The sequence below is a fragment of the Heptranchias perlo genome, chromosome 22 (genome assembly GCF_035084215.1).
Source record: "Heptranchias perlo isolate sHepPer1 chromosome 22, sHepPer1.hap1, whole genome shotgun sequence".
Taxonomy (NCBI): Eukaryota; Metazoa; Chordata; class Chondrichthyes; order Hexanchiformes; family Hexanchidae; genus Heptranchias; species Heptranchias perlo.
The window spans coordinates 35,581,680-35,607,028 of record NC_090346.1 but is presented as its reverse complement, the minus strand read 5'-3'; the positions used below and the strand labels follow the sequence as shown (position 1 = coordinate 35,607,028).

The following is a 25,349-nucleotide window of genomic DNA, read 5'->3' as shown; positions in this document are numbered from 1 at the left end:
AGCTGATGGACATTTGATTTGAAATTAATTAGTAATTAATTACTGATTATTTCTTAATTATGTATAGCAGACACTTATTTACAGCAAATTGGATCCCTTTAATGCTGGTTTCCTCTACTTAATTTATTTTGTCCCCTTAGATCTATTTAGCCTCTTTGGCCTATTTGCTTACCTAAAGGATATTATGCTCATAATACTTAAGATAAATGATAAATTGAACACTTAGCTCTAATTCCTTGGCTCCGCTGCTCCTCACTCTGTGCTGACTATGAAGTCACTTTTTGAGTTTTCCCCTCTGTTTGTCTGGTATCTGCCACACTGGTTCTCCTGATACTCTCTGCTGCCACCGGCTCAACCTCTGTTTAAATCTGCCACTCTGGGTCTCCCGATAGGCTCTGCTGCTACTGTTCTCGTGCTCTGTTTAAATCTGCTGCACTGGTTCTCCCGATACTCTCTGCTGCTGCCGGCTCTCGCGCGCTGTTTAAATCTGCCACTCTGGTTCTCCCGATAGACTCTGCCTGATTGCAGGAAGTATTTTTAAATAACTTTCCTTCCGGAGGTTTATTAGGAAGGGTAAAATGCATGACTGGATAGATTGTATATGGTCTGTGGAAGCAGAAGCTTAATGGATCAAATGGCCTTTCTTCATTCACGCTTTCTTACATCCACTGTTACCATACAACATAGTTGGTTGTACTCACAAGATGCAGCATTTTGGATTCAGAGTACATTTTGTTTTTGAGGGGGGAAGGAAGATGGAAAAAGGATACTTTGTGGAAACAGGTAGGATTATGAAAGGAAGGTACAGCATATTTTTTAGATTTTATAAGCTGGGCAAACAACATACACAGTGAGAACGTAGCATTTCATTTTTCTTAGACTCATACCTGGTAGACATGAAAAGCATTAGCAGCTCGTCCACGCAGAAACACCGTTGGAATCCAGACATTTATCAGTGCACAGTGAGCCCTAACAGACACAAAGTAATCCACAGTGAATTTCATGAGAAAGCGTAGAATTTACAAAACAATTTACAGGCAAAATAATCAAAGGATGCAGTTCATTTAGAACAATTTAGAAGGACCTCTAGATAATAGGACTAGGATCTGCGTGCATGACAGCTGCCAAGATAGGACAGCCTCATCAACGCTTTCCCCAATTCATTCATAAACTGATTTACTTGCAAAATTTCTAACTTGTCACACTCAGCAAGTAATGAAAAATGTTGCACATTACAAAGCTGACATTAAAACATTCTGTGGAGATGCAAAAACACCAGAGGCTTAAAATACTACTTTTAGTGTTAATACTGCTAAAAGAATAAGGCATCGTCCTATCACATGAGTTTAAAGATTTGGAAGGAATCAATGGTAGTATTGAACAAAAGGAAACATCAGGAGATCCTATGGTTTAAACCCTCACAAACGTGGACCAATTCCAATAGTTCACACTTCATCCATAACAAAATAAGCATGCTTGTAGTAGAAATTGCTGTTCATTTCTCATAAAATTTCATTGAACGCAGCTTGCAGGCATTCCATATTCATAGTTTCTGAATAGAAATATTGCCTGAAGTGCCAGCTTGCAATTTTTCAGCTGCCTTAAGTGGTACTGCATTCATTGTTTCCAAATATGTTCAACACGGTACTTATTTAAGGAGGATTTCTGAGATTGACAGAAACCGTAACCCTGCTGCAGGAGAAACTGGAGATAGATGAAGTCAGCAATGTAATAAAGTTCCAGAATGTGATGGGTTGTCCTTCTGTCACAGCAGGAATAGAAATGGATTTGAAAAGTAGTTACAGCTTGCAGTATGGATATTAACATTCACACTGAATAATAGATATTTTCCTGCTAATAATGTAAAACAACCATCTATGATAATACTGCAGTTAATAATTTTATCTCAGTTGAATCTGCAGTATCATTTTTAAACAAAATTGTTGTACCACTATACAATGCTGAAGTAAACATCTGTAGTGATATTTTGAACTATATGTCACTTTTTTTTCCCCAGAAAGAGGCTTCAATAATAGGCAGTGATGGACCAACATGCAGTTGCCACTTTAATGATGGGATATACATTTGATCTTCCATACCACTGCTCCCAAACACAGCTGTATTTCCATGGGGAATTCTGAGTGAACCTCATATGATGTTGCAAATGAGGGGAAAAGAAAATTGGAAAAAGAGCTGCAACTGTGCAATCTGTAGTACCAGATACAAACGTGGACAGTCTGGGAATACTTTGCCTGTTCTCTCCACTACAATCGATATAGGGCAAAGAGGAATCAAGGAAGGACAAGATGAAAATTTGGGGAATCTTCCCTCAAATTTAAGTGGGGGAACAGAGTTTGACACCAGACACAATGAGAAGTAATGGGGATTAAAGCAGCCAGATGCTGTGAGAAGTGGATGCAACACACGACAACTAAAGCATGAGAAGTGACATAATCCACCAGGATTAATGCAACGCCGTAAATAGTGATGCAATGCAACCCAATACAGTGTGATCAATCCATTATGAGAAATGATTCAATGCAATAGGACTGGGAAAAAAAGCTCCATATGAAGAGAAGAGCAATGTACATGGTTGAATTGAATGTAATTCAATGCCATGAAAAGTTTTACATTGTACTTGAACTAATGTATCTAGTATAGTGAGATGTGATGCAATGCATTAGAACTGCAAGAATCCTATATTAGAAGGAAAATAATGTACTTGGACTTATCTGGCCCAACACAATGAGAATTGGTGCAAATAGCTCACACTAATGTAACTCAACACAACACAATGAGGCTGATGTAATAAAATTTCATGAATCACAAGCCACCAAAGCAAGTGCAATATAAATGAAGAGATATATGACAAGTGCTATGAATAAAGATTTTAAATATGAAAAGATGTGAACAACAAGATGCAAAACAAGGAGTTCTGACAAGGTTTGAAGTGACGAGCTAGAGAGGAAGAGAGCTGCAACTGAGATGCAATACAATGGGTTTCATAACAAAGCTTTGCAACTGATGAGATGCCAAGGGAGCAGGAATGCAAATAGGATAGAGACTCACAATGTGATAATTACAGACGGACGAACTCATCACTAATGATGAGTTAGGCCAGCAATAGGAACTCACATCAATGAGAACAATACGCAAAATTGTTTGCAAAATTAAAGCCCATGGGATTAAAGGGACTGTGGCAGCATGGATACAAAATTGACTAAGGGACAGAAAGCAGGGTGGCACGGACACGATGGGCTGAATGGCCTCCTTCTGCGCCTAACTTTCTATGATTCTAATGGTGAACAGTTGCTTTTCAGACTGGAGGGAAGTATACAGTGGTGCTCCCCAGGGATCAGTATTAGGACCTCTGCTCTTTTTGATTTATATTAATGACCTGGATTTGGGTATACATGGTATAATTTCAAAGTTTGCAGATGACACCAAACTCGAAAATGTAGTAAACAACGTGGAGGATAATAACAGACTTCAGGAGGACAGACAGCCTGGCAACATGGGCAGGCACATAGCAGATAAAATTTAACGCAGAGAAATGTGAAGTGATACATTTTGGTAGGAAGAACGAAGAGAGGTAATATAAACTAAATAGTACAATTTTAAAGGGAGTGCAGGAACAGAGAGACCTGGGGGTGTATGTACACAAATCTTTGAAGGTGGCAGGACAAGTTGAGAAGGCTGTTAAAAAAGCAAATGGGATCCTGGGCTTTATTAATAGAGGCATAGAGTACAAAAGCAAGGAAGTTATGCTAAACCTTTATAAAACACTGGTTAGGCTGCAGCTGGAGTAGTGTGTTCAAATACAGGCACCACACTTTAGGAAGGGTGTCAAGGCTTTAAGAGAGGGTGCAGAAGAGATTTACTAGAATAGTACCAGGGATGAGGGACTTCAGTTATGTGGAGAGACTGGAGAAGCTGGGGTTGTTCTCCTTAGAGCAGACAAGGTTAAGAGATTTGATAGAGGTGTTCAAAATCATGAACGGTTTTGATGGAGTAAATAAGGAGAAACTGTTTCCAGTGGCAGAAGGGTCGGTAACTAGAGGACACAGACTTAAGGTGATTGGCAAAAGAACCACAGATGACATAAGGAAACATTTTTTTTACGCAGCGAGTTGTTATGATCTGGAATGTATTGCCTGAAAGGGTGGTGGAAGCAGATTCAATAGTAACTTTCAAAAGGGAATTGGATAAATACTTGAAGGGAAAAAAATTACAGGGTTATGGGGAAAGGGAAGGGGAGTGGGACTAATTGGATAGCTCTTTCAAAGAGCTGGCACAAGCATGATTTGCCAAATGACCTCCTTCTGTGCTATACCATACTGTGATACTACTATGATACTATAATATAACATTTTAATAAGAAGGAAAATATACATTTGCTGCAAACCAGTTTTTGGACAACCACATTGGGAAAAATTCTGCATGTTATTTTATGTGTTACAGTTTAATCAGTCAAAGGGAAGACGATGCTGGATATATGAATTAATTAATTACTGCTCAAAGAAAGAACAAATTCTTTGACACTAGAATTTAGATTATGCTAAGAAATGGGTTATTAGCAAAATTAAGATATTTGTTAACTTAGGCAGTAAAAGCTCAATCATCACTTTTGATACCGAATCAAGAGGTCAAAAACAATAATGTAGGTCAAACAGTTATGACTGATGTTCAGATATGTTGTTGTCTATAGCAACGAATTCTATAGCTCGCACAATCGAGTATCTGAAAGATGAAAATAGATTGCTACGGCCACCTCGCTAAGGCCATCCCCACACCTCCACTACTCGCCTTAAACAGCCACCCAACCTCAAACAGACCATCGTTCGCAGCAAATTACCTAGCTTTCAGGAGAACAGCGTCCACGACACCACACAACCCTGCCGCGGCGGCCTCTGCAGGACATGCCAGATCATCGACACAGATACCACCATCACACGCGAGGACACCACCCACCAGGTACATGGTTCATACTCCTGTGACTCGGCCAACGTTGTCTACCTCATACGTTGCAGGATAGGATGCCCCGGAGCATGGTACATTGGCGAGACCATGCAGACACTGCGACAATGGATGAACGGACACCGTGCAACAATCGCCAGACAGGAGGGTTCCCTCCCAGTCGGGGAACACTTCAGCAGTCAAGGGCATTCAGCCACCGATCTTCGGGTAGGCGTTCTCCAAGGCGGCCTTTGAGACACACGACAACGCAAAATCGTCGAGCAGAAATTGATAGCCAAGTTCCGCACCCATGAGGACGGCCTCAACCGGGATCTTGGGTTCATGTCACGCTACACGTAACCCCACCAGCGAATAAAAGTTATCTGTTTTTAATACAACGGATCATTCTCTGTCTTTCTCTTCTTTTCGGATGTTTCTCCCTCTCTCTCTCTCTGTCTTGTGTTCTGGCCGTTTGTATATTCGGTGGTCCTGTAGGTAACACCTCTCTGTCTGAAGACTTTGATTGCCTTGACAACGGGCAGTTGGAGGGATTATCTATAATCACCAGGTATTGTTCTCTGACTATAAATGCGAAACGTTCAAGGAATACCACACTCACCTGACAAAGGAGATAATCTCCGAAAGCTTGTGATTTTCAAATAAAATTGTTGGACTGTAACCTGGTGTTGTAAGATTCTTTACATTTGAAAATAGATTAAGGTAATAAGATCCAGACCAGCAGTCAGTAAAATATTGAAAGTAGTGACACTTATCCAAATCCAAACACCCAGTAGTTAGAATAAAGATGAAAAGTGAATAAAGCCCATTGCAGGATAAACAGAAGAATTACTAAAAGTAAAGCTCAAGCCAGTAACAGCTTCAGAAAGTATACTGAGGAAGGAATAAATTACCACTGTTGTTGAACAATACTCAGAACAATTAAAAGAGAAGTAGAAACTGCAAAAGGATAATAGACAAGTGTGATAAGGGAAGGAAATGAGATCAGCGACCAAAACAAACAAATAATAGAGAATGCAGACAAAAGCAAGAACAGCAAGCTGGGAGGTTTGGCCAAGCTGATCTCCCACCACAAAGAATTCAATTGCAACTTGACAAGTTGCAAAAATACTCTAGCTGATAAAAAGATTTCCAGCAGATTTTGAAATTAAAAGCTGAAAACTTGAGTTATATAACTTGACAAGCCAGCAAATTGGCAGCAATTACCTAAAATAACTGCAGTCAATAAATACTGAGATGGAAACAATGCTGAGCAGAAAAATACTGAAAAAAGCATCTGAACTGAAAGCAGAACGCCTCTTAAAATAGAAAAGGCATGTGTTAGGTAATTGATCAACAAATTTGTAAATCCCAATAAAATTTACTGTATAATTTAATGTTACTTTTCTATCAATAAGAAATTATAGTGTGTCATCATGTTACAGATACAGATCACAGTATGCCACTTAGAGTGCAATCTGTACAGTGTGATGCACAGCTGGCAGATCTGAATTATACTGTCAATGTCACAATAAAAAATCTACTGGAGAATGCATTCTAGTGCAGAGCATCTTCCCCTGCCATGCTTGAAATAAGCTCTTCATCCTCCCACAAAATCCACTTGCTCCTGAAATAAGTCTGCCCCCCCGCCACCCCACCTTATAACATTTTCTACATCACACACAAAGTAGGTGGTAGAGAATTTGATGAAATATGGTTTATGGGGTAGAAATTCAGGCATGCCTATTTTTGGTGTCACAACTGAGGGCATCAGCATGATCAGGAGTCAGACTGCCCACTTCATTCCCAAGTTACACTACCACTTTCACATTGATGCACATCCAAAATCACTTTGCACTGATGCAAAAGCAGCAGTGTAATGGCACTGATAAAGGGGCAGCGCTTTACTGCAGCTATACCATACATTTGCCGGATTACGCTTGGATGTAAATGATTAAACAAAAATCTGGCAGCACTTAAAGGAAAAGAAAAATTAATTTTGACTTTTTTTTAAATTTAACTTTAAAAAAGGGCTACTGGTAAGAATATTTTTGGACATCCTTTTGGCTGCCTTCGTGTGCATTATTCCATACAATATTTCTTGGTAACAGCTAGGTGATGAAAGATATTCTGTGACCAGAATGTTGAATAAATCCACAGACCTTCAGATCTCTGTAGTCCACAGAACTGAACACAAACAAGTCAGCAGGGTGCAATTAGGACTGTATTGAAATCTTGGAGCTGCAAAGGTTTGATCAATTCTTTGTGCTTCAAAGCTGAACATTCAGCTACAATGCCCCATCCTGGTCAATGACAGCTTTTACTGCCCCTAGTCCCATGTTTCCATGACTTATTTGACTACCTACCAATCATCTCGTTCAGCCTTAATTATCTTCCCCAGGCAAACACTACTTTCATTGTACAATTGAAATTCTGCTGTCCAGTAACAGCAATCCTTGAAGCTCAACCACTTGGTTGAAACCCCCAGTATTCAACCTTATCTACATAGCTAAAAAGTTTCCAATTCCAGGCAGTGGTACTTCCTTAACACAGTTGGGACCAAAAAGCCAGTGGGACCCATTTTGGGTCGCACACTTCAGATAACCAGTTGTTCAATACAAGACAATCCATTCTCCAGTACTTGATCATTCTTCATCACCGAAACACCAATAGAAGCATTATAAACAAAACTTATATCGATGACTAAGGTATGGGTTGTTCCATGGCAAGATAAAATTTAGTCAAACTATCTGAATTTTTTTTTACAATTATTTCCATGAAAATGAACAGTTATAAGAATTATATTTTGAGTCAACTTACATTTCAAAATCCGACAAACTTTGGTCCTCAGAGGTTTGACTTAAATCACCAGGGACCTGTTAAAGGAAGAAAATCTTTTTCAAATTGGGGAATTGTATACATCACACACTGAAAATGGCATGATATGTGGACTCATAGCGTTTGCACTCTAATGCGAAAAGAAAGAAAAAAAATCAGTCCCGAACACCACTGACTTCAAAATATTATTAAATACAAGATATATTTAACATTTCCTTAAGTGCAGAATAGCATGTATGAACTTTATAAGAACAATTCTTTATCTCTCACAAAGTAATTTACGAAGATTTACTGTGAAGTTTTTGCAACAAGGTTTAATGGTAGCCCCAATTACTCTAGTAAAAGAATATAGGTGTCCCATTCAAGAAAACTTGGGTTCTAATCATAGTCTCAATCGATAATGAAAAGTGGCGGCTCTTTAAAGCTGAATCCTACTGATTCCCTGCCAGGGCATTTAAAATTAGCAATTGGACCTATTTTGGAAAAACACTTGCCATAGGCCCTCCAAAAATGAACTGATGGCAGCAATTAAGGCATCTATGTCTAGACCCACTTAGTATAAGAGAGCATGGAAATGGAACAAAGATTTAAAAGGATTTTTTTTCCAGTAGCTGAGTGTCTGGTGTGCGTGGAAACTCATCGTCTCAGGAGAAGTCTCTAAACCAAACAATGAGAAATCTACACATGTAGAATATCTATTTACCCCACACAGAGTGCACACTCTCTCCCCAGAGAGAGACACCCCATTTACCTATGTCAAGGAGTTTAGGCATCAGCTGGCAGGCCCAAGGCTTAGGGACCTGCAAGTATGCCCTGGTTACTGCTGAAGTTTTACCAGCTTCCTGCTGCTTGTCTCGCTAGAATTATAATATCCATCTGGACTCTGACTGGCAGGGTTATCGGGACTCAAGTATAAGATGGTGTATAGTATAAGAGGTTAACAGTTTGGCATAGGTGCAGGGCCTCATTGGATAGTTAGCATAGAGGGCTACAGTAAAAGGAAGTGGTGTAGAAGTGACATGGGTATACTGGGGGTGATTCGGCAGAAGGCCCAGAACATCTGGCACGAATTGAGAAATTAACAGCTTAACAATACAGCAGTGAGTACTAATATCTGTGTATTATGAGAATTTGATCTGCATGATAGAGGCTTTAGATCAGGTTTTTAAGATTCTGCAAGTCAAGCACTGCAGCAGGCGGTCATGCAAAAGTTAGGACAATTTAAGAAGAAAGGCAGGATTCACAAAAGGACTTGTGTAAAGAATTATGGCCTAGTTTGGAGATAGCATGTCTGGACTAAATTACTGATATCCTGAAAAAGGATGGATGGTAACAACCATACAACCAAGAGAACTGTTGGCACATATGTTTTGTAGCCACAGACTTAATTTGCATTGGGACTGAAAAGGGGCCTTTCATTCCTTCTCAGCACAATCCGAAGGACAGTATCCAGACTGAAGTTGGCACATAGGAGGACTTGCGGGTCAACAAGATACGAGCCAACAATTGGAACAGATGGCTCCTCTACCCCCTTAGAACTATGTAACCTCTGACTCAACGAAGCATTGCATACAATAAGTCACAGGATGTGATAGGCCCTTGGCCCTGTTCCACCAGCAGGGCTTCACATGGCAGCAGGTGGCCTATTGGAAAATCGCAGGTGCTTTGCATTCGTAATGGATAATTTTCTCTCTTACTTGTCTCAGTCGGCTTGTATGTTGCCATTTGTCTGTCTGTCTCCCCTTTCATTTCTGTGTCTTTCTCTTCTGTTCCCTCTATCCCTAACTCTTTTTGCTCATCTCCCTGTCCTATTCTGCTTCTGTCTTTTTCTTCATTTGTTTCGGATAGGAGGCAATATGTGGCATGGTGTGTTGGGGAAGGGGATCACTAAGGACTGGAAACTGCACTTTCCAGTGAAAGGTGTGAGAGAAATGCAGCCCGCCGCACTGGGTGGCTTCCTTCTGATCCCTTCTCCCTATTACTCTTGTTCCCCAATCCCTCAATCCTATTGAGTCCCATACTCATTTAGCTTCCCACTACTGGCTCCCCTTTATAAGGCCCGTTTGCTCCCATCATTTCCCCTGCCCATTCCCCCCCCACCCCGTGCGAATTACCCAATAAACCCACGTTTGCTGCACTAGCCCCTCATTCCATTGTTGCATTCCCTTCCACTCAATCTCCATCCGCTGCCTGCTCACCACCAATTCACTTACCCTGAGGGGGGTTAGAGAGAGGATCAATTAGCCTCACCCTCAAACTTGACTCTCTTTCTATTTCCCTCCACCCTATTCGTTTTACTGCCCGTACGAACAGGAGTATTCAGTTTCTTGAGCCTGTTCACTATCGAATTAGATCATGGCTGATCTGTACCTCAACTCCATTTACCCGCCTTTGGTCCATATCTCTTGATATCCTTACCTAACAAAAATCTATCGATCTCAGTCTTGAAAATTTCAATTGACCCAGCATGTGTGTGGAAAAGTGCTTCCTGATTTGACTCCTAAAAGGCCTAGCTCTAACTTTATTATGCCTTCATGTTTTGGATTCCCTCACCAGAGGAAATAGTTTCTTTGTATTTACCCTATCAAACCCCTTAATCATTTTAAATACTTCAATTAGATCATCTCTCAACCTTCTAATCTCAAGGGAATACAAACCAAATTTATGCAACCTGGCCTCATAATTTAACCCTTAAAGCGCCGGTATCATTCTGGTGAATCTGCACTGTACCCCTTCCAATATATCTTTTCTGAGGTTTGGTACCTAAAACTGAACAGAATACTCCAGATGAGGTCTGAAGGCGGCTCTGTACCATTGAAGCAGCACTTCCTCACTTTTGAATTTCAACCTTCGAGATAAAAGCCAACATTCCATTAGTCTTTTTGATTATTTTTCGTATCTGTGCACTAGCTTTTGATGATTTGTGTACAGGGACATCTAAATCCCTTTGTTCCTTCGCAGCTATTAGTCTCTCACCAGTAAGAAAATATTCCGATTTGTCTTCCTCAGATCCAAAGTGGATGACCTCACACTTCCCCACATTGAACGCTATCTGCCATAGTTTTGCCCACTCACTTAGTCTCCTGCTCCCATCTCACAACTTACTGTGCTTTCCAACTTAGTGTCATCTGCAAACATGGATATACAAATTTCTATTCCTTCATCCATTAATATATATGGTGAAAAGCTGAGGCACCAGTACAGAACGCTGGGGAACACCACTTGTCACATGCCACCAATCAGAGAACAAGCCCTTTATCCCTACTCTGTCTCCTGGCTCCCAACCAATTACTTACCATGTCTCAAGGTTACCTCCAATTTAGTGCGCTCTCATTTTACCCCTGTGCATTGTGTGAAAAAGTGCTTCCTAATTTCATTCCTAAATGGCCTAGTTCTAATTTTGACTATGTCCCTTTGTTCTGGATTCCCCCAACAGAGGACATGTTTTTTCTGTATCTACCCGATCACGTCCCTTGATCATTTTCATGACAATAACTAGATCTCCTCATAACCTTCTAAACTCAAGGGAATACAAGCCAAGTTTATGCAACCTCGCCTCATAATTTAACCCTTATGTATCCTCTTGCCCCCTTCCCAACCAAGTACCCCCTCGCATCAAACCCATCCACTATTACCCCCAGCCCATTAAGGTTATCACTCCAATTACCTCCTATCCCTCCTTGTTCAACCCGAACCTCCCCCCAGCCACATTGGTGACCCCCATAATAGCCTGAGGAATGACAGTTACCCAGTAATAAGCTATAACAGCAGAAACTTGTTTTTAAAGCACAATGAATAGAATACAGCTCTGCAGGCGTTTAAAAATAAATTGAAAGTTTCGGAGAGAGGACGGCAACCATGGGCTCGATTTTAAAAGTAAAAAACAGGTGGTTTAGGGGCGGGGGGGGGCATTAAAAATTGCCATCATTTCAGACCCGTCCCCAACCCGCCCATTTCCGGTTTCACGGGGACGGGACGAGGCGCGAGCAGCCAACCCGCTCCCAGGGGACGGGACAAGGGGCAAGTGGCCAACCTGCTCCCAGGGGACGGGACGAGGGGCTAGTGGCCAACCTGCTCCCAGGTGGCGAGTCGGGCCTTAAATCCTTTCAAGGAGGCTTCAGGCCTCCATTTTTAACTACCTCCCAATTTCAACTCCGGGGAGCTGGGATTCTCAGGCCTTCTGTTTTATGCCTCATGAAAGGAGGCGCGAAGGCCCAATACTGCAGGTAAGTGCCTAAAAAGGCACAGCTTGTGGGCCCGCAAGAGCAGGAGTGCTACCCTCAGGCCCAACAAACCTACCTGCGCCGACACCACCGCCCCGATCCCCATCTTCCCCCTCCGACCCCGATCCTCCAACCCTGACCTGCCAGCCCTCCCCCTCAACGATTGCGGACCCCCGCGATGACCTCCAATCCCCCCCCCCCCCCGTGACTGACACCCGATCCCATCCCTCATGACTCGCGACCCCCGTGCCCTCCTATGCCCACCCGTGCCCCCAAGTCCCCACCCCCACCATGCAAACAAAGACTCACCTGCAGGCGTCCTCTCCCTGGCTGGTCTCCTGTCTGACTGAGACCAGCCAGGCAATCAGCCGGTCAGTCGGGCAGGAAACCGACAAAAAAATTAAAGATGTCTTTACATCAAAATTGTACGGTCGTCCGGGAAACCCGTACTAATGGGTTTCCCGACCTCAAATGGACCCCCCCCACCCCCTTCCCGGCTCCGTTTCAAAATTGAGCCCCATGAGTAGGACTGCGGCCAGGACTTGGTAGGCTGAGGCAAAACAAGAGTATGAAATTAGGTGGGCAGGGCAATAGGAACTGGGTTGGCAAGGAAGTGAAGGTGAAAGAAGCAAAGAGGGTGGGAGTGACAGAAGCGTGAGCTGAGGCAGCAAAAAGCAGGAGAGGGAGAGAGGTGGGTGACAGAAATACAAAGCAGAATGGGGAGCTAGAGTTGGGGCCAAGTCAATGAGGAGCTGTGCAGAGGGACTGCGGTTTGACAGCTGACAGGCATATCTGGATTAAAATGTTTCTGAATAAATCATTAATTTAATAGAATGGCGTAACAAATTTAATTAAAACAGTAGAAATGTAAATATCTTACAATACAGCAGACTATGGATGGACTGGGAGCTACAGTTTGAAGGAGCTGCAGTGCCAACTAACGCTGGGAGGCCTGTAAGGTAAGTAATTACAGAAACATGTACAAACCCTACAGTTTAATTTAATAGCGATTCCAGGCGTTACACCCAGGTGTGACTGCCATGGCCAAGGGAATAGGGGAAAGGTGTCCATGTGGAGAGTAAGATAGGATTGTCAGAGATACGACACAACAGTGTTTGGGGGATGGGGAGACTGCCATGGCTTGTGGTTTTTAAGTCTCAGCCATTCCTCCACTCTGATGTAGTGATGGAAAATTACTAATAATGAAACCCTCAGGACAATTAGTTTTTAGGTCAATGAAATGAATTGAAATTTGTTGTTTTGTATAAAACATCAAAAATAAGGTAGAGCATAAACTCAAGTTGTCCTGGAGTCATTTTCCTGGAAAAACAGTTTATGTTACTACATTCATGGGATTTCTCACAGCATGTTATGCTTGTAGGAAACAAAACTCGAAACCATACAAAATTTCAAAGTGGAGTCTTCATGTTTTGTCATTTATTCTGTTATTTATATTTATATTCAGTACTCTAAAACAATGATGGTTCATATAAACAGATAGCAAGTTCTGGCAGGATGATAACATTATTCACGTTTAGCGAAATATTCTGAATAAAAGTCCTGAATTTAAAATGTTTAATCAAAAAGTTCTGCATAAATACAGTAAATGCTGTTGCTGGGATATTTGGTAAAGAAGGAAAAATGCAAATCAGAGAAGATTGAACTAAAATTTTCTATATTTATGCCTTAGTTATAAAAAGCCTAAACAGAGGAACCGTAAAGGTAAAGAGCTGCTCCACCAAGATATTTATTTATTTATGCGACTGTGGTATGTGAGAGAACGCACTTAGTAAGTTAGAACCTACCTTCCATTTGTATAGGAAATGCAATGTATTTATTATAATGAAAAAACAATGACTTTAATGTCTCTGGGGAGATCTTTTACAAACTTTCCCCCACTTCCACGCCCTGCACTCCCCTGCCCCACAACAGTATAACCTCGGAGTCACTGTGAACTGTAATCAGTTTAGAAACTGGGCAGGACATATAAAAACAAACAAGACAGTCAAACATTAATAAATCCCACTTGCCAACATAATATTGCACTAGATCAATTGCTTCTTTAACCATTTGAGAACTGTAATATAATTTTGACACTATAATCAAAAATGTTATAAGATTACAATTTCAAAATATACTGCAAGAATTTCAGATCAAGGAAAGTTCTTTGGTTTTGAATCCATCTAAAATTTAGTGAAATTACCTTCACTCAACGCTAATCAGTGATCAGTGATGTACAAAACATTTTGCCAGTACATGGGAAATGCTATAAAAAAAATTCTATTTCCCTGATTTTAAATGTCACACTTCCAAAGTTGTTGTCATACTCCTGATGCCCTGCTTTTTTACAAGCTTGGTCAATCAATTTCCAGGCCCTTATAGTTGAGTAAAAAAGTTCTCATTAAAACAAGTTTTGCTCTATGGTGATGTTTTATACTGCAGCTCCTTCTGTACATATAATTTGAAGCAAGTGCTTCCAAAGCAAGCAGGTGCACATGAATAAACAGAAGAGCACATCAGAACTCGCTGATTCCAGCAGTAAAAATGATGGATTCCTGCCAGCGAGATGCAGTGTTCAGGTTTTTCCTAGGGCACTATGCATTATATGGTCTGGCTGAGAAGAAACAGCTGAGATTTGTTTAACAACTTTACCCATCAGCTATTCTTTAATGAAATACATGGACTAATGTACATAAAACTTATCTAAATATACCACTGTTTTATTTAAATCTATCTATATATGCCCCTGTTGCATATAATCTATCTAAATATGCCCGTTTTATTTAAATCTAGCTAGAAATCCCCTGTTGTATTTAAATCTAGCTGAATATGCCCCTGTTGTATTTAATTCTAGCTAAAAATGCCCCTATTGTATTTAATTCTAGCTAAATATGCCCCTCTTGTATTTAATTCTAGCTAAATATGCCCATGTTGTATTTAATTCTAGCTAAATATGCCCTTGTTGTATTTAATTCTAACTAAATATGCCCCTGTTGTATTTAATTCTAGCTAAATATGCCCCTGTTGTATTTAATTCTAGCTAAATATGCCCCTGTTGTATTTAATTCTAGCTAAAAATGCCCCTCTTGTATTTAAATCTAACTAAATATGCCCTTGTTGTATTTAAATCTAGCTGAATATGCCCCTCTTGTATTTAATTCTAGCTAAATATGTCCCTCTTGTATTTAATTCTAGCTAAAATGCCCCTATTGTATTTAATTCTAGCTAAATATGCCCCTCTTGTATTTAATTCTGGCTAAAATGCCCCTATTGTATTTAATTCTAGCTAAATATGCCCCTGTTGAATTTAATTCTAGTTAAATATGCCCCTGTTGTATTTAAATCTAGCTAAATATGCCCCTGTTGTATTTAATTCTTGCTAAATATGCCCCTGTTGTACAAGCTTCAACATTTCATGAAATGAAAATACAATGTGTCCTCTGACATACTGCACTGCCGTACAAAATGAAATTTCAACAAAGCTTCTTAAATATGAAACCTATATGCATTGCTTATGTGTGCTCCAATAAGTAACACAGTTAACTGGAATGAGACGAGAAGTTGAATAGGATGTCAGAACAGATTTACGTTAAATGGAGTTTCAATAAACTGATGCTTTAGTTGGCCAAACTAACATTTATTTTTTTTAGTTGGCCAAGCTTACATTTATTTTTAAAAGCTGAACTTTCAACAATTGGCTTTTACAATTCAACATTCATGAGATTAAAGCCAGTCTTGATATGTTTTCCTTTCTCTCATACAATGATTCACTTCACTTACATTAAGTGATTTGATTTCACCTCATGGAATTACAAATATTGCTGTAAAAATACTGAATGTGGAACCACAACAAGGATGTAAGAATTTATGTTGAAATGAAATAAATAAGTACTTTTATTTAAAAATTATCTTTGAGGCAGTTAGAGTATTCATATACCCAACAACGTCAAAACAGGTCTCAATAGCTATCAGTGTAAGAGTCTGAAAGTTACTGCCCACTAATGTTAGAAAATCAAAATTGTAATTAGCTGCTCATCGTGTCTCTAATAGTAACCTGAAGAACGACAATGGTTTCTGATTTATATACAAAAGATTCAAGATTCTAACTCCCTACTGTACTAGTATATGCTGGTGCATAGTGGAAGAATGTTTATCTATATCCACGATAATACAGAACTAAAATAAGCACCTGACCTGCTGAGTGTTTTCCAGCATTATCTGTAATTATAGTGCATATCATTTCTGAATTAGTACTAGATAAGTACTTACCCATTTTGCTGAGAACAGGAACTATTTACAGTGCAGTTTTATCTAGACTAAAAAAACTATTCAGTAGGAGATTAGATACACAAAACTGGCGAGAGCTTAGACACACATAGATTATTAGGGCACAAAGAGAATAAAGATATCAGGAAACATTATGTCTTCCTCTTTACATGACTGAAATATTCCAGTAAAAGTAATAAGTAGAGATATGAATCGGGTTGCAAATGGATTTTGAAATAACAATGTAGAGAAAGTCAGCGTTCAAAGCAAGAACTTGTAAATAATTGTGATGCTTTTCTCAAAACGTTGCTAAGTTCTGTTAACTGACAGCTGATATAAAGTTGTCAATAAGATTCAACTATAAGCTTATAAACATATGTAAGTTTTAAAAAGGATGCAGATATATCTATAGCCTTTGAATTTGTTTGTAAAGCAAAGTTTGAATTATGTAAAACAGCTTCATAAACGTGAATTTTAAATTCAACATGAAAGATGACAAAAAGATACTTGATGGTCAGTATTTCTTGGTGTGACTGTGCCTTGATCCTGAGTCAACTGATTTCAGTGGGATGAGATGGGATCTCACCCCGATTATACAGTTGAAAAAATGACCCAATAACAGGGGGCCACCAGTGGGAGCTGTTTGAACGCCAGGGGGAAGAAATTCGTCATGGGATGGCAGCACAAAACGGGCAGTTATACATCCCATCTGATATTTCATTCCATTGACTGCAATAGAATTGAATATTGGGCGTGATGTGTAACCGACGGCTGGTGCCATAATGCCTGTTCTGCGCTGCCATCCCATTAAAAATTTCTACCCCAAGATAAATAAGGTATAGGTTGAATATATCCCCAATAGGAGCAAAAAGGTGAGAAATGAATGACTTATTAATCCATGAATAAATGGAGAACAGAGGACTTAAGGGGGGTTTCTAATAAAGATTTTTTTTTTAAGATTTATGAAAGCTTTTAAAAGGCTAAATAGTGAACGATTGTTCCCACTGGTTGATGAATCAGTCACAGTCTCACTAGAAGAGCAGGGGAAAATTAAAAGACATTATATTCACATCTGGAGTTATAAAGGTAATGGAATGCTTTACCACAAGTGGCTAGAGATACAGTGACCATAACATTATGTAAAGGGAATTGGATAATATTTGAAAAGGAAGAATATATTAGAATAGAGGCACAGGGCAGGAAAATGAGATTACATTAGATAGCTCCAGTTGAAACGTTAGCACTGACACAGGCATATAGGCCTAATGACCACCTTCTGTACTGTAATTTCTAGGATCATATGATTTTTATTCAGCTTTTCAGCAGTTTTACTTTTTCTCATTATTTTAGATGAACTAAGAATACTTAGCTGAGATATGAATAAAGAAGAATCTTAGCACACTCAACAGATTTGTTCATGAAATTCCTAATTTATCAGCCCAATTTCACTGCACAATTCTTCCTTAACAGTAGTTAAAAACGACATGTCCGAATATCCTTCGATGCTCCCCAGGAATTTCCTCAGGGTTCTCCCAACTGACTGCCGTAACTTCGGCAGAAGATCAGCAGAAACCCCGGATAGACACATAAATGGGGTTTCTGCCTATCTTCCACTGAAGAATTGCCAAATTTACGCGAGTAAAACACATTTAAATTGGGACGTGTATTTGAGTGGGCAGGCAAAATTACTTCTGAATCGCAAGTCAGGTTCAAGTCAAGCAAAATCAGTCAATGGTACTTTTAAGCCTTTTAGATTGTTGGCAAAAGGACGTACATAATCGAAACGAGCTGACTACCTTGTAACAGACATTGAACCGAGAGAAATGGGAATATTATTCCTCAAAATCTCCCACATTTGTGGACCTGCGCTGAAAATGTTGTACAATGACTGAAGACACCCAAAGAACGTGATACAATCAATTGATGACTCTGCCGAATCAACACCAACTAAGTTCAGGGTATGCACTGCACGTAGAGAAAAAAGTGCTTGTGGATTCTGTCAAAAAAGCACGGCCTGTGCACCAGAATATTTTCCTTCCATGTTGGCTCCATTGTCATAAGTTTGTCCACGACAGTTTGAAATCTAATCCATGTTCAGCTATGGCGTTTTCTCAGCTATTTCCTTGCCAGTCTTCTTGGCAAAGTCTTTGAAGCACAAGAAACGTTCCTGAATCTCAAAGTTTGTTGCAGGTACTTGATGAACGTATCTGATCATGAGTACGAGCTGTTCCTTGTGTGAGCAGTCTGGTGTTGCATTGCAAACTACGGAAAAATACTTAGCCTCTTTAACCTTGTGTGGGATTGTTTTCATGGTGCATCCTTCAATAAATTCATTTTGGCTCTCAGGTGACAAGTTATGTATTTGAAGTCTTTCATTTCGCACCTATGCCTTTTTCACACAATCAGAATGGTTACCCAAAATCTGATTATACTGGGCTAATAATTCAATAAAACCAAGAAAAAATTGCTATTGGATTTATCACCCAGCTTGGAGCTTGAGCTTCGAAAAGCTAATCTTCGTTCTCCAAGAAACAAAATGGCATAGAATCATAGAAAATTTACGGCACAGAAGGAGGCCATTCGGCCCTTTGTGTCCGCGCCAGCCGAAAATGAGCCACCCAGCCTAATCCCACTTTCCAGCACTTGGTCTGTAGCCTTGTAGGTTACGGCACTTCAGGTGCACATCCAGGTACTTTTTAAATGAGTTAAGGGTTTCTGCCTCTACCACCCTTTCAGGCGGTGAGTTCCAGACCCCTACCACCCTCTGGGTGAAAAAGTTTTTCCTCAGCTCCCTTCCAATCCTTCCACCAATCACTTTAAATCTATATCCCCTGGTTATTGACCTCTCTACTAATGGAAATAGGTCCTTCCTATCCACTCTATCTAGGCCCCTCATAATTTTGTACACCTCAATTAAATCACGCCTCAGCCTCCTCTGTTCCAAAGAGAACAACCCCAGCCTATCCAATCTTTCCTCATAGCTAAAATTCTCCAGTCGTGGCAACATCCTTGTAAATCTCCTCTGTATCCTCTCTAGTGCAATTACATCCTTCCTGTAATGTGGTGACCAGAACTGTACACAGTACTCAAGCTGTGGCCTAACCAGTGTTTTATACAGTTGCAGCATTACGTCCCAGCTCTTATATCCTATGCCTCGGCTAATAAAGGAAAGTATTCCATATGCCTTCTTAATCAAAAATACGTTTAAGAATTTCCTTCCACTTTTTCATTTGTAAGATTTTTGTCAAGTAATGAGTGGACGCTCTTATCACCTTTCAATCTCCGTCTCGCATCTATCCATTCCATCTCATACTCCTTGTGTGCATTACTTTTCTCGTGGTCAGGGATTCACTTAAACAGCTGGTGCCAGCTGCAATCTGCAGGGCACCCAATTGGTGTGGCTAAGTTTGGAAGAAAACCTTGAGTTGCTGCAACCTGCAGGAAAATTCGACATGTAATGTAATAAACGGCATGCTATGTCGCTGCTGTCCAGTCACATTCAATTTTCTCTCCATTAGGAAGAGAGTAGGAGAGAAGTACACAGGGAAACAGATTTCCTTTGATACCCATTTTTGGATAGAATTTCCTTTTCCAGTTATGAAGCACAAGTCTGTGCAATCCTGTTTTCAAGTTCCTGCACCTGAAAGAATTTTCTCAACAGAAACATGAGGTGGTTCATGTTCATCTTTTTTCTCTTTGTGCTCTTCCTCCTCCTGCACATCACCTACATCAGTAGTAGGTGGATTACCATCCTCTTCATGTTCTTCAGCTTCAGACTCAAACTGGTCTTGTTCCATTTTGTTGTCATCGGCACCAGAATGAGATGTGTCAGGTACTTCACCACCCTCTGTTTCTGATCTCTCTGCCTTCTCTGAGGGCTCTGAAGATTTCCTGCTGAAGTGAATTGGTTTCCATCCAAAATATTCAAAAGATTTTTTTTCCCCCTGCTTCAAATAGTGGCGTAGGTTCTTTCACGACCACCCAAGGGGGGTAATAACAAGTGGGCTGCTGTCTTCTGCCCATTCCTGGCAGACAACTGTCAGTCAAGTGAGATTAAAGACACAACAAAGCATAAACATTGAACCACTTGATGATCAACAGTTCATACCCCACCGTGGTCATGGTCTCGTATACCCATGAGATGTTTTGCTACGGCACAATCAGATTAACCTTTGGATGAGGTCTCTGCATCTACACTTAAAGCAACTGGCCTGTGTCCTGCAGAACAAAACTTACTTTGATGGCTCAGCCATTAGAGGTTTGTGTTCGACAAATACATCTGTCAGTTCTCACTTGTTCAATGTTACAAGGACAGGAGAAAATTTCTACTGCAATCAACATGTAATTAACTTCAGACAGTATTTGTGTACTTTGCTTTACCTCCCCCGCACAAAATCAAAAGATTCTTTAACAGGATCCCAGTTTAAGTACACAATGCTTGGTCTAGCTACATTTTTGTAAGACAAAAATACAGTAGAGATTTCATGAAATGAAGCTGGACAGAGCTCTGCTTCTGTCAGAGCATGTAACTTCCCAAATTACATGCTTTTGCTTTATTCTTCAAGTGACAATAAGATACAAAATATTTATTTGAAGACCTGATTTAACACAAGCCAATTACAACACAGAATCCAGATTTGTTGACTAACTACAGGTCGACCATCACTAAATCACAATTCATGAATATGAATGTAATCATTACTAGCAGATTTGAAACACAAGTGAAGTTAAACCTTTAATTTTGAAAATATCGTACAACAGTAATAGTATTCTCTTCGCTTCAAGTATGTGGAGAAATAAACAGCCCCCGACAACACAAATGACAATTGCCTTCATGCACCCCTGACTAATGGCCATGCTGTTTTTAAAAAAAATTGGCTTCAATGGAAAATAAAATCAGGTGGAGTGTAAAACGGGATACCAATTCACTATCGCTTGTTTTACCCTAAGCCCAAGACAAATTTGACCTCTTGAATATTTCTGTGCAGAATTTAAATCTCATCCATGGTGATTTTTGAGGAATCCTAAAACTCTTTAGCTATATTTAAAAAATTGCCATTTGATCAAAATATACTTTCATCCTATGTCTGCAAAATAAAAAAAAAATTGTCTCCCTTCATTTAATGAATTCAACAAGTGCACTGTGACTCCTAATTACATTTTATTAATTACATTTTATAATAATTAGTGCAAGTAGTTCAGAGCAGATAATTTTGCTGGGATTTTTTTGGCAACTTACTATTTTTAAAGCTGAAATTAAAAATCAAGGGCTAATTTTAGAACTCTTCATCTTCATTTCATATTCAGCTTTATCTTCTTTCCAATCCACATTTTGTTTAGTTTGTCCCTATTTGGCAGCTGTGACCTAGGTATAGTTACTCTCTTTTCAGTTGTGCACATTTTCATAGAATAGAATTATAGAGTGGTTACAGCACAGGAGGCAGCCATTCGGCCCATCGAACCCGTGCCAGCTCCCTGCGAGAGCAATCCAGTTAGTCCTACTCCCCCGCCCTTTCCCCAAAGCCCTGCAAATTTTTTCCCTTCAAGTACTTATACAATTCCCTTTTGAAAGCCACGATTGAATCTGCCTCCACCACTCTTTCAGGCAGTCATTCCAGATCATAGCCACTTGCTGCGCAAAAAAGTTTTTCCTCATGTCGTCTTTGGTTCTTTTGCCAATAACTTTAAATCTATGACCTCTGGTTCTCAATCCTTCTGCCAATGGAAAGAGTTTCCCCCTATCTACTCTGCCTAGACCCCTCATGATTTTGTACACCTCCATTAAATCTCCTCTCAACCTTTTCTGCTCTAAGGAGAGCAACCCCATCTTCTCCAGTCTGTCCACGTATTCATTGAATCACTTTTGATTTCTCAGCAGTTGTCACACTGTTCCCAATTGTTTTCTTTATTTCTTGCTTCTCTAACACTTTCTTCCGAAGTCTGACACTCAATTCAATTATTAGCACATACCCCCATTACTACCTTAAATTCAAGAATACATTCTCTCTCTCCTTCCCAAATTGTAACATACTTTCCATATTAAGTTATCGTGGTTGTAATGTTAATGGCTGGTGGATTTCATTTGTTTCTCCGATCAAAATGTTTTCTGATAAACTTTCTGTTCAGCCTAAAGCTCTGTACTGGCAGTATTTGTTACTTGGGTCTCAACAGCCTTTCTGTCCTAAATGAAGGACAGCGGCAGATTAGCTTGCATTCAAATCTTAGATGATCCAGCAAAGCAGCATAAAATGTACACTCCTGCCCTTTAATGCCGTGAGCGATAACCTAAAGATCAATAGTGACTGAACGTTCAGGAGCCACACAGTACAACACAAATGAGCTTTGCTAGCACAGCATCAATTGTAAATCATTCATTTTAACACTGCTCTTGTTAATGTGCAGGGTTTGACAAATAAAAGCAGAATATAGTGAGAGTTTACTGGATTATGACCTGTTGTGTCTAAATATTGTTAATTCCAGATTTTTGGTCACTTGTACTCTAAATTCTGAATCCACATGAAGTGAGGACCAGCCATTTCCTCTGTGCATGGATCAATTAAATTTCCTATGATTAGCATTTTTCACTTTTTAAAAAAAAGAACCATTACTTCTTAGCACCCCTTCAACTCTCAATGAGTTCAAAGAAAACACTCTTCCATCTCATTTAGTAGTAAGGTTAGGAACAAAGGAACTATAAATTTAAATGAGATGCCATGGTACGAAAAAGGAATATTCATGATCTCCCTGTGGAAATTTGAATTACAGAATTATTTTTAATTATATGTGATTTGAGCATTAGAGTGAAAAACTGTATTTACAAGTTGAACTCAGCATATTAATCAGTTCATATCACATTGGATGTTCATGATACTGTATATTCCAGTAATGTTAACCAAGATTCTAGTCTCCTAAAACTTGTACAAAAAAATCCATCTTAATTTTTCATTTGGCCTAAAAGTGAACCAGATACTGCCAGCAAATTTTAAGCCATTTGTGTGAGGCAAAATACAATCTAAAAATCAATAGTATTCTGAACATTCCACTTTCAACAATTGATCACTAAAAATATTTACAAAATCTCCAGCATGCTATTCAATAATTACTTTATAGTCTACTTTTTCACCAGGCTGTACTACCGTTAAATTTGCTCAAACTTTAAAACTTTATAACTCATAGAGTGGCTTTTTTTACACAATACTATGTTAATTAAATCTGACTATAGCCTTTCAAAGCAAGCTATGCATATGTTATTGTAAATCCATGGAACCTGAAACTATCTTATACCTGTGCACCAGCTAAGCAATTTAAGTAATATTTATGTAATATTTTATTGACATAAGATATAAAATAAGAAACCCAAAGCAATATTCTCCACCAAATAAATGCAGATCCCTGTAAAGTAACTGAAATAGTTCGTAAGAAAATTCCCTAACCCAAAATATTTTCGATGGGGCTTCATCAAAAAACCACCTCATCCAGTAGTGTAGTTTGTTGCAGTACCAGCGCATTGTGCCAGAATTACATAATTGAACTACTTGCCCTTTTACTTAACTCTTTGATAAATCATCAGTCCCCAAGAAGCAGCTGTTCACTAATTTTAATTTGTGTGCAATCTGGCACAAAGATGGCACTTATGAACTGTTGGAAAATCTACCAAATATTTGCATGACTAAATCAAAATAAAAAGAAACCCTTAATTTGTGCTAAGGTAGAACCAGACCACATCTTCCAGGAGCTTTTTGGTCTAATCTTTCAAACTGTACAACCTGGGCAATTATTTCAAAGTTTACTAAAAACATGTAATACAGCATTTTTCTTTTCATATCTTGTCACATTGGCTCATGAACCTATAACATGTGTGACATATCAATCACAACAGTGCAATTGTTAAGAAAACAGGTGCTTTTTCACAGGAAAAGTCTAACAGTCACCACAGAATACTCTTGTGAACCTCTTAGTTATATAGTGGCAAGGGGTGAGACTAAAGAGATGTTAGCTGTTCATCACCATCACAGCTGATGATGATGTGTAGTCCAGGGAGACAAAAAGGAGAAGAAAAAATGTGTGTGAATATTTGGTGAGGACAAGATTCACTCAGCTGTAATGCCCCCACAGTCAAATATCTGCGTTAATATTCAGTTAAGCTGGAAAAAAGGTCATTTGGACAAGGAGACAAAGTGCTTTATCTGGAGGTGGAATAAATGAGAAATAACAACAGTTGTTTTTCAAATGAACAAACTGTTCATAAGTTAGTACTGTTGTCATCAGGCTTAGTTAGCATATTGGTATTAATATACTATAGAAAAAAAAATCGCACTCTAAGCCAATTTTCTTCCAAATTGTACAATACGCTTCTCGCGCCATAACTCAAGAACTCAACATTAATCTGTCACAGCTATTAAGTGACTTTAACAGCATATCATAGGATATGAAAAATAATGAACAGCTTTGAGCAAAAAAAGCAAAATAAATCAAGCTAAACGGAATGCAGAACAAACCCTGATTACAATCCAAAAGTGTTTAGTGAGCTGGTACTGAAAAGGATTTAAGATCCAATTAGATCTCACAAAATATATTAGAAACTGCTCACATCCATATCTCTCACTGAAAGTTCACAGCAAAAGGTTTTAAGCCAATTTGAATAATCTTTCAAGCTTTTGTATTTTATAAATTATTTCAACTATTCAAATATTTCAAAGAGTGCACCTTTTGAAAAGCAAAGAATTAAATGGGGCACATCAAAATGCATTATAAATGTATGTAATAATCTGCCTAAATCAACAGACAGAACCTTAGACTCTCTGCTATTAGAGACAAAATGCACGAATATATGAAGTGCAAAGTGCACAGTGTATATACAAATAATAATAAATCTTAATTTATTTTTGCTTTTGATCATCCAAGGCACATCAGAAATATGGCCAAGGACTAGGAGAGGAATGAAATAAGATCAAAAACCAAAGCACAGATCAAAAGATAGTTGGAAAAATAAATTCTTAAATAAAGCCAAACAGTAATCCAATAAGAAAGCAAACATAGTAGTGGTTCTGCTCCAAACAAACATTTGTA

The 25,349-nt window shown here is 39.2% G+C and overlaps 1 protein-coding gene across 2 annotated transcripts in view; it reads right to left on the bottom strand.

The window, feature by feature from the left end:
• The window catches only part of snx29 (sorting nexin 29), a 594,171-nt gene that overhangs the window by 281,025 nt on the left and 287,797 nt on the right, over positions 1–25,349 (bottom strand). The window contains exons 17-18 of one of the 2 annotated variants that reach the window (XM_068003253.1): positions 7,774–7,829; positions 888–969 (exon numbers count right to left, since the gene is read on the bottom strand). The exons of the other annotated variant lie outside the window; for it this stretch is intronic. Of the exons in view, the coding sequence (XP_067859354.1) occupies positions 888–969; positions 7,774–7,829 (138 nt within the window). The remainder of the gene's footprint in view (positions 1–887; positions 970–7,773; positions 7,830–25,349) is intronic. 2 annotated transcript variants of the gene reach the window in all.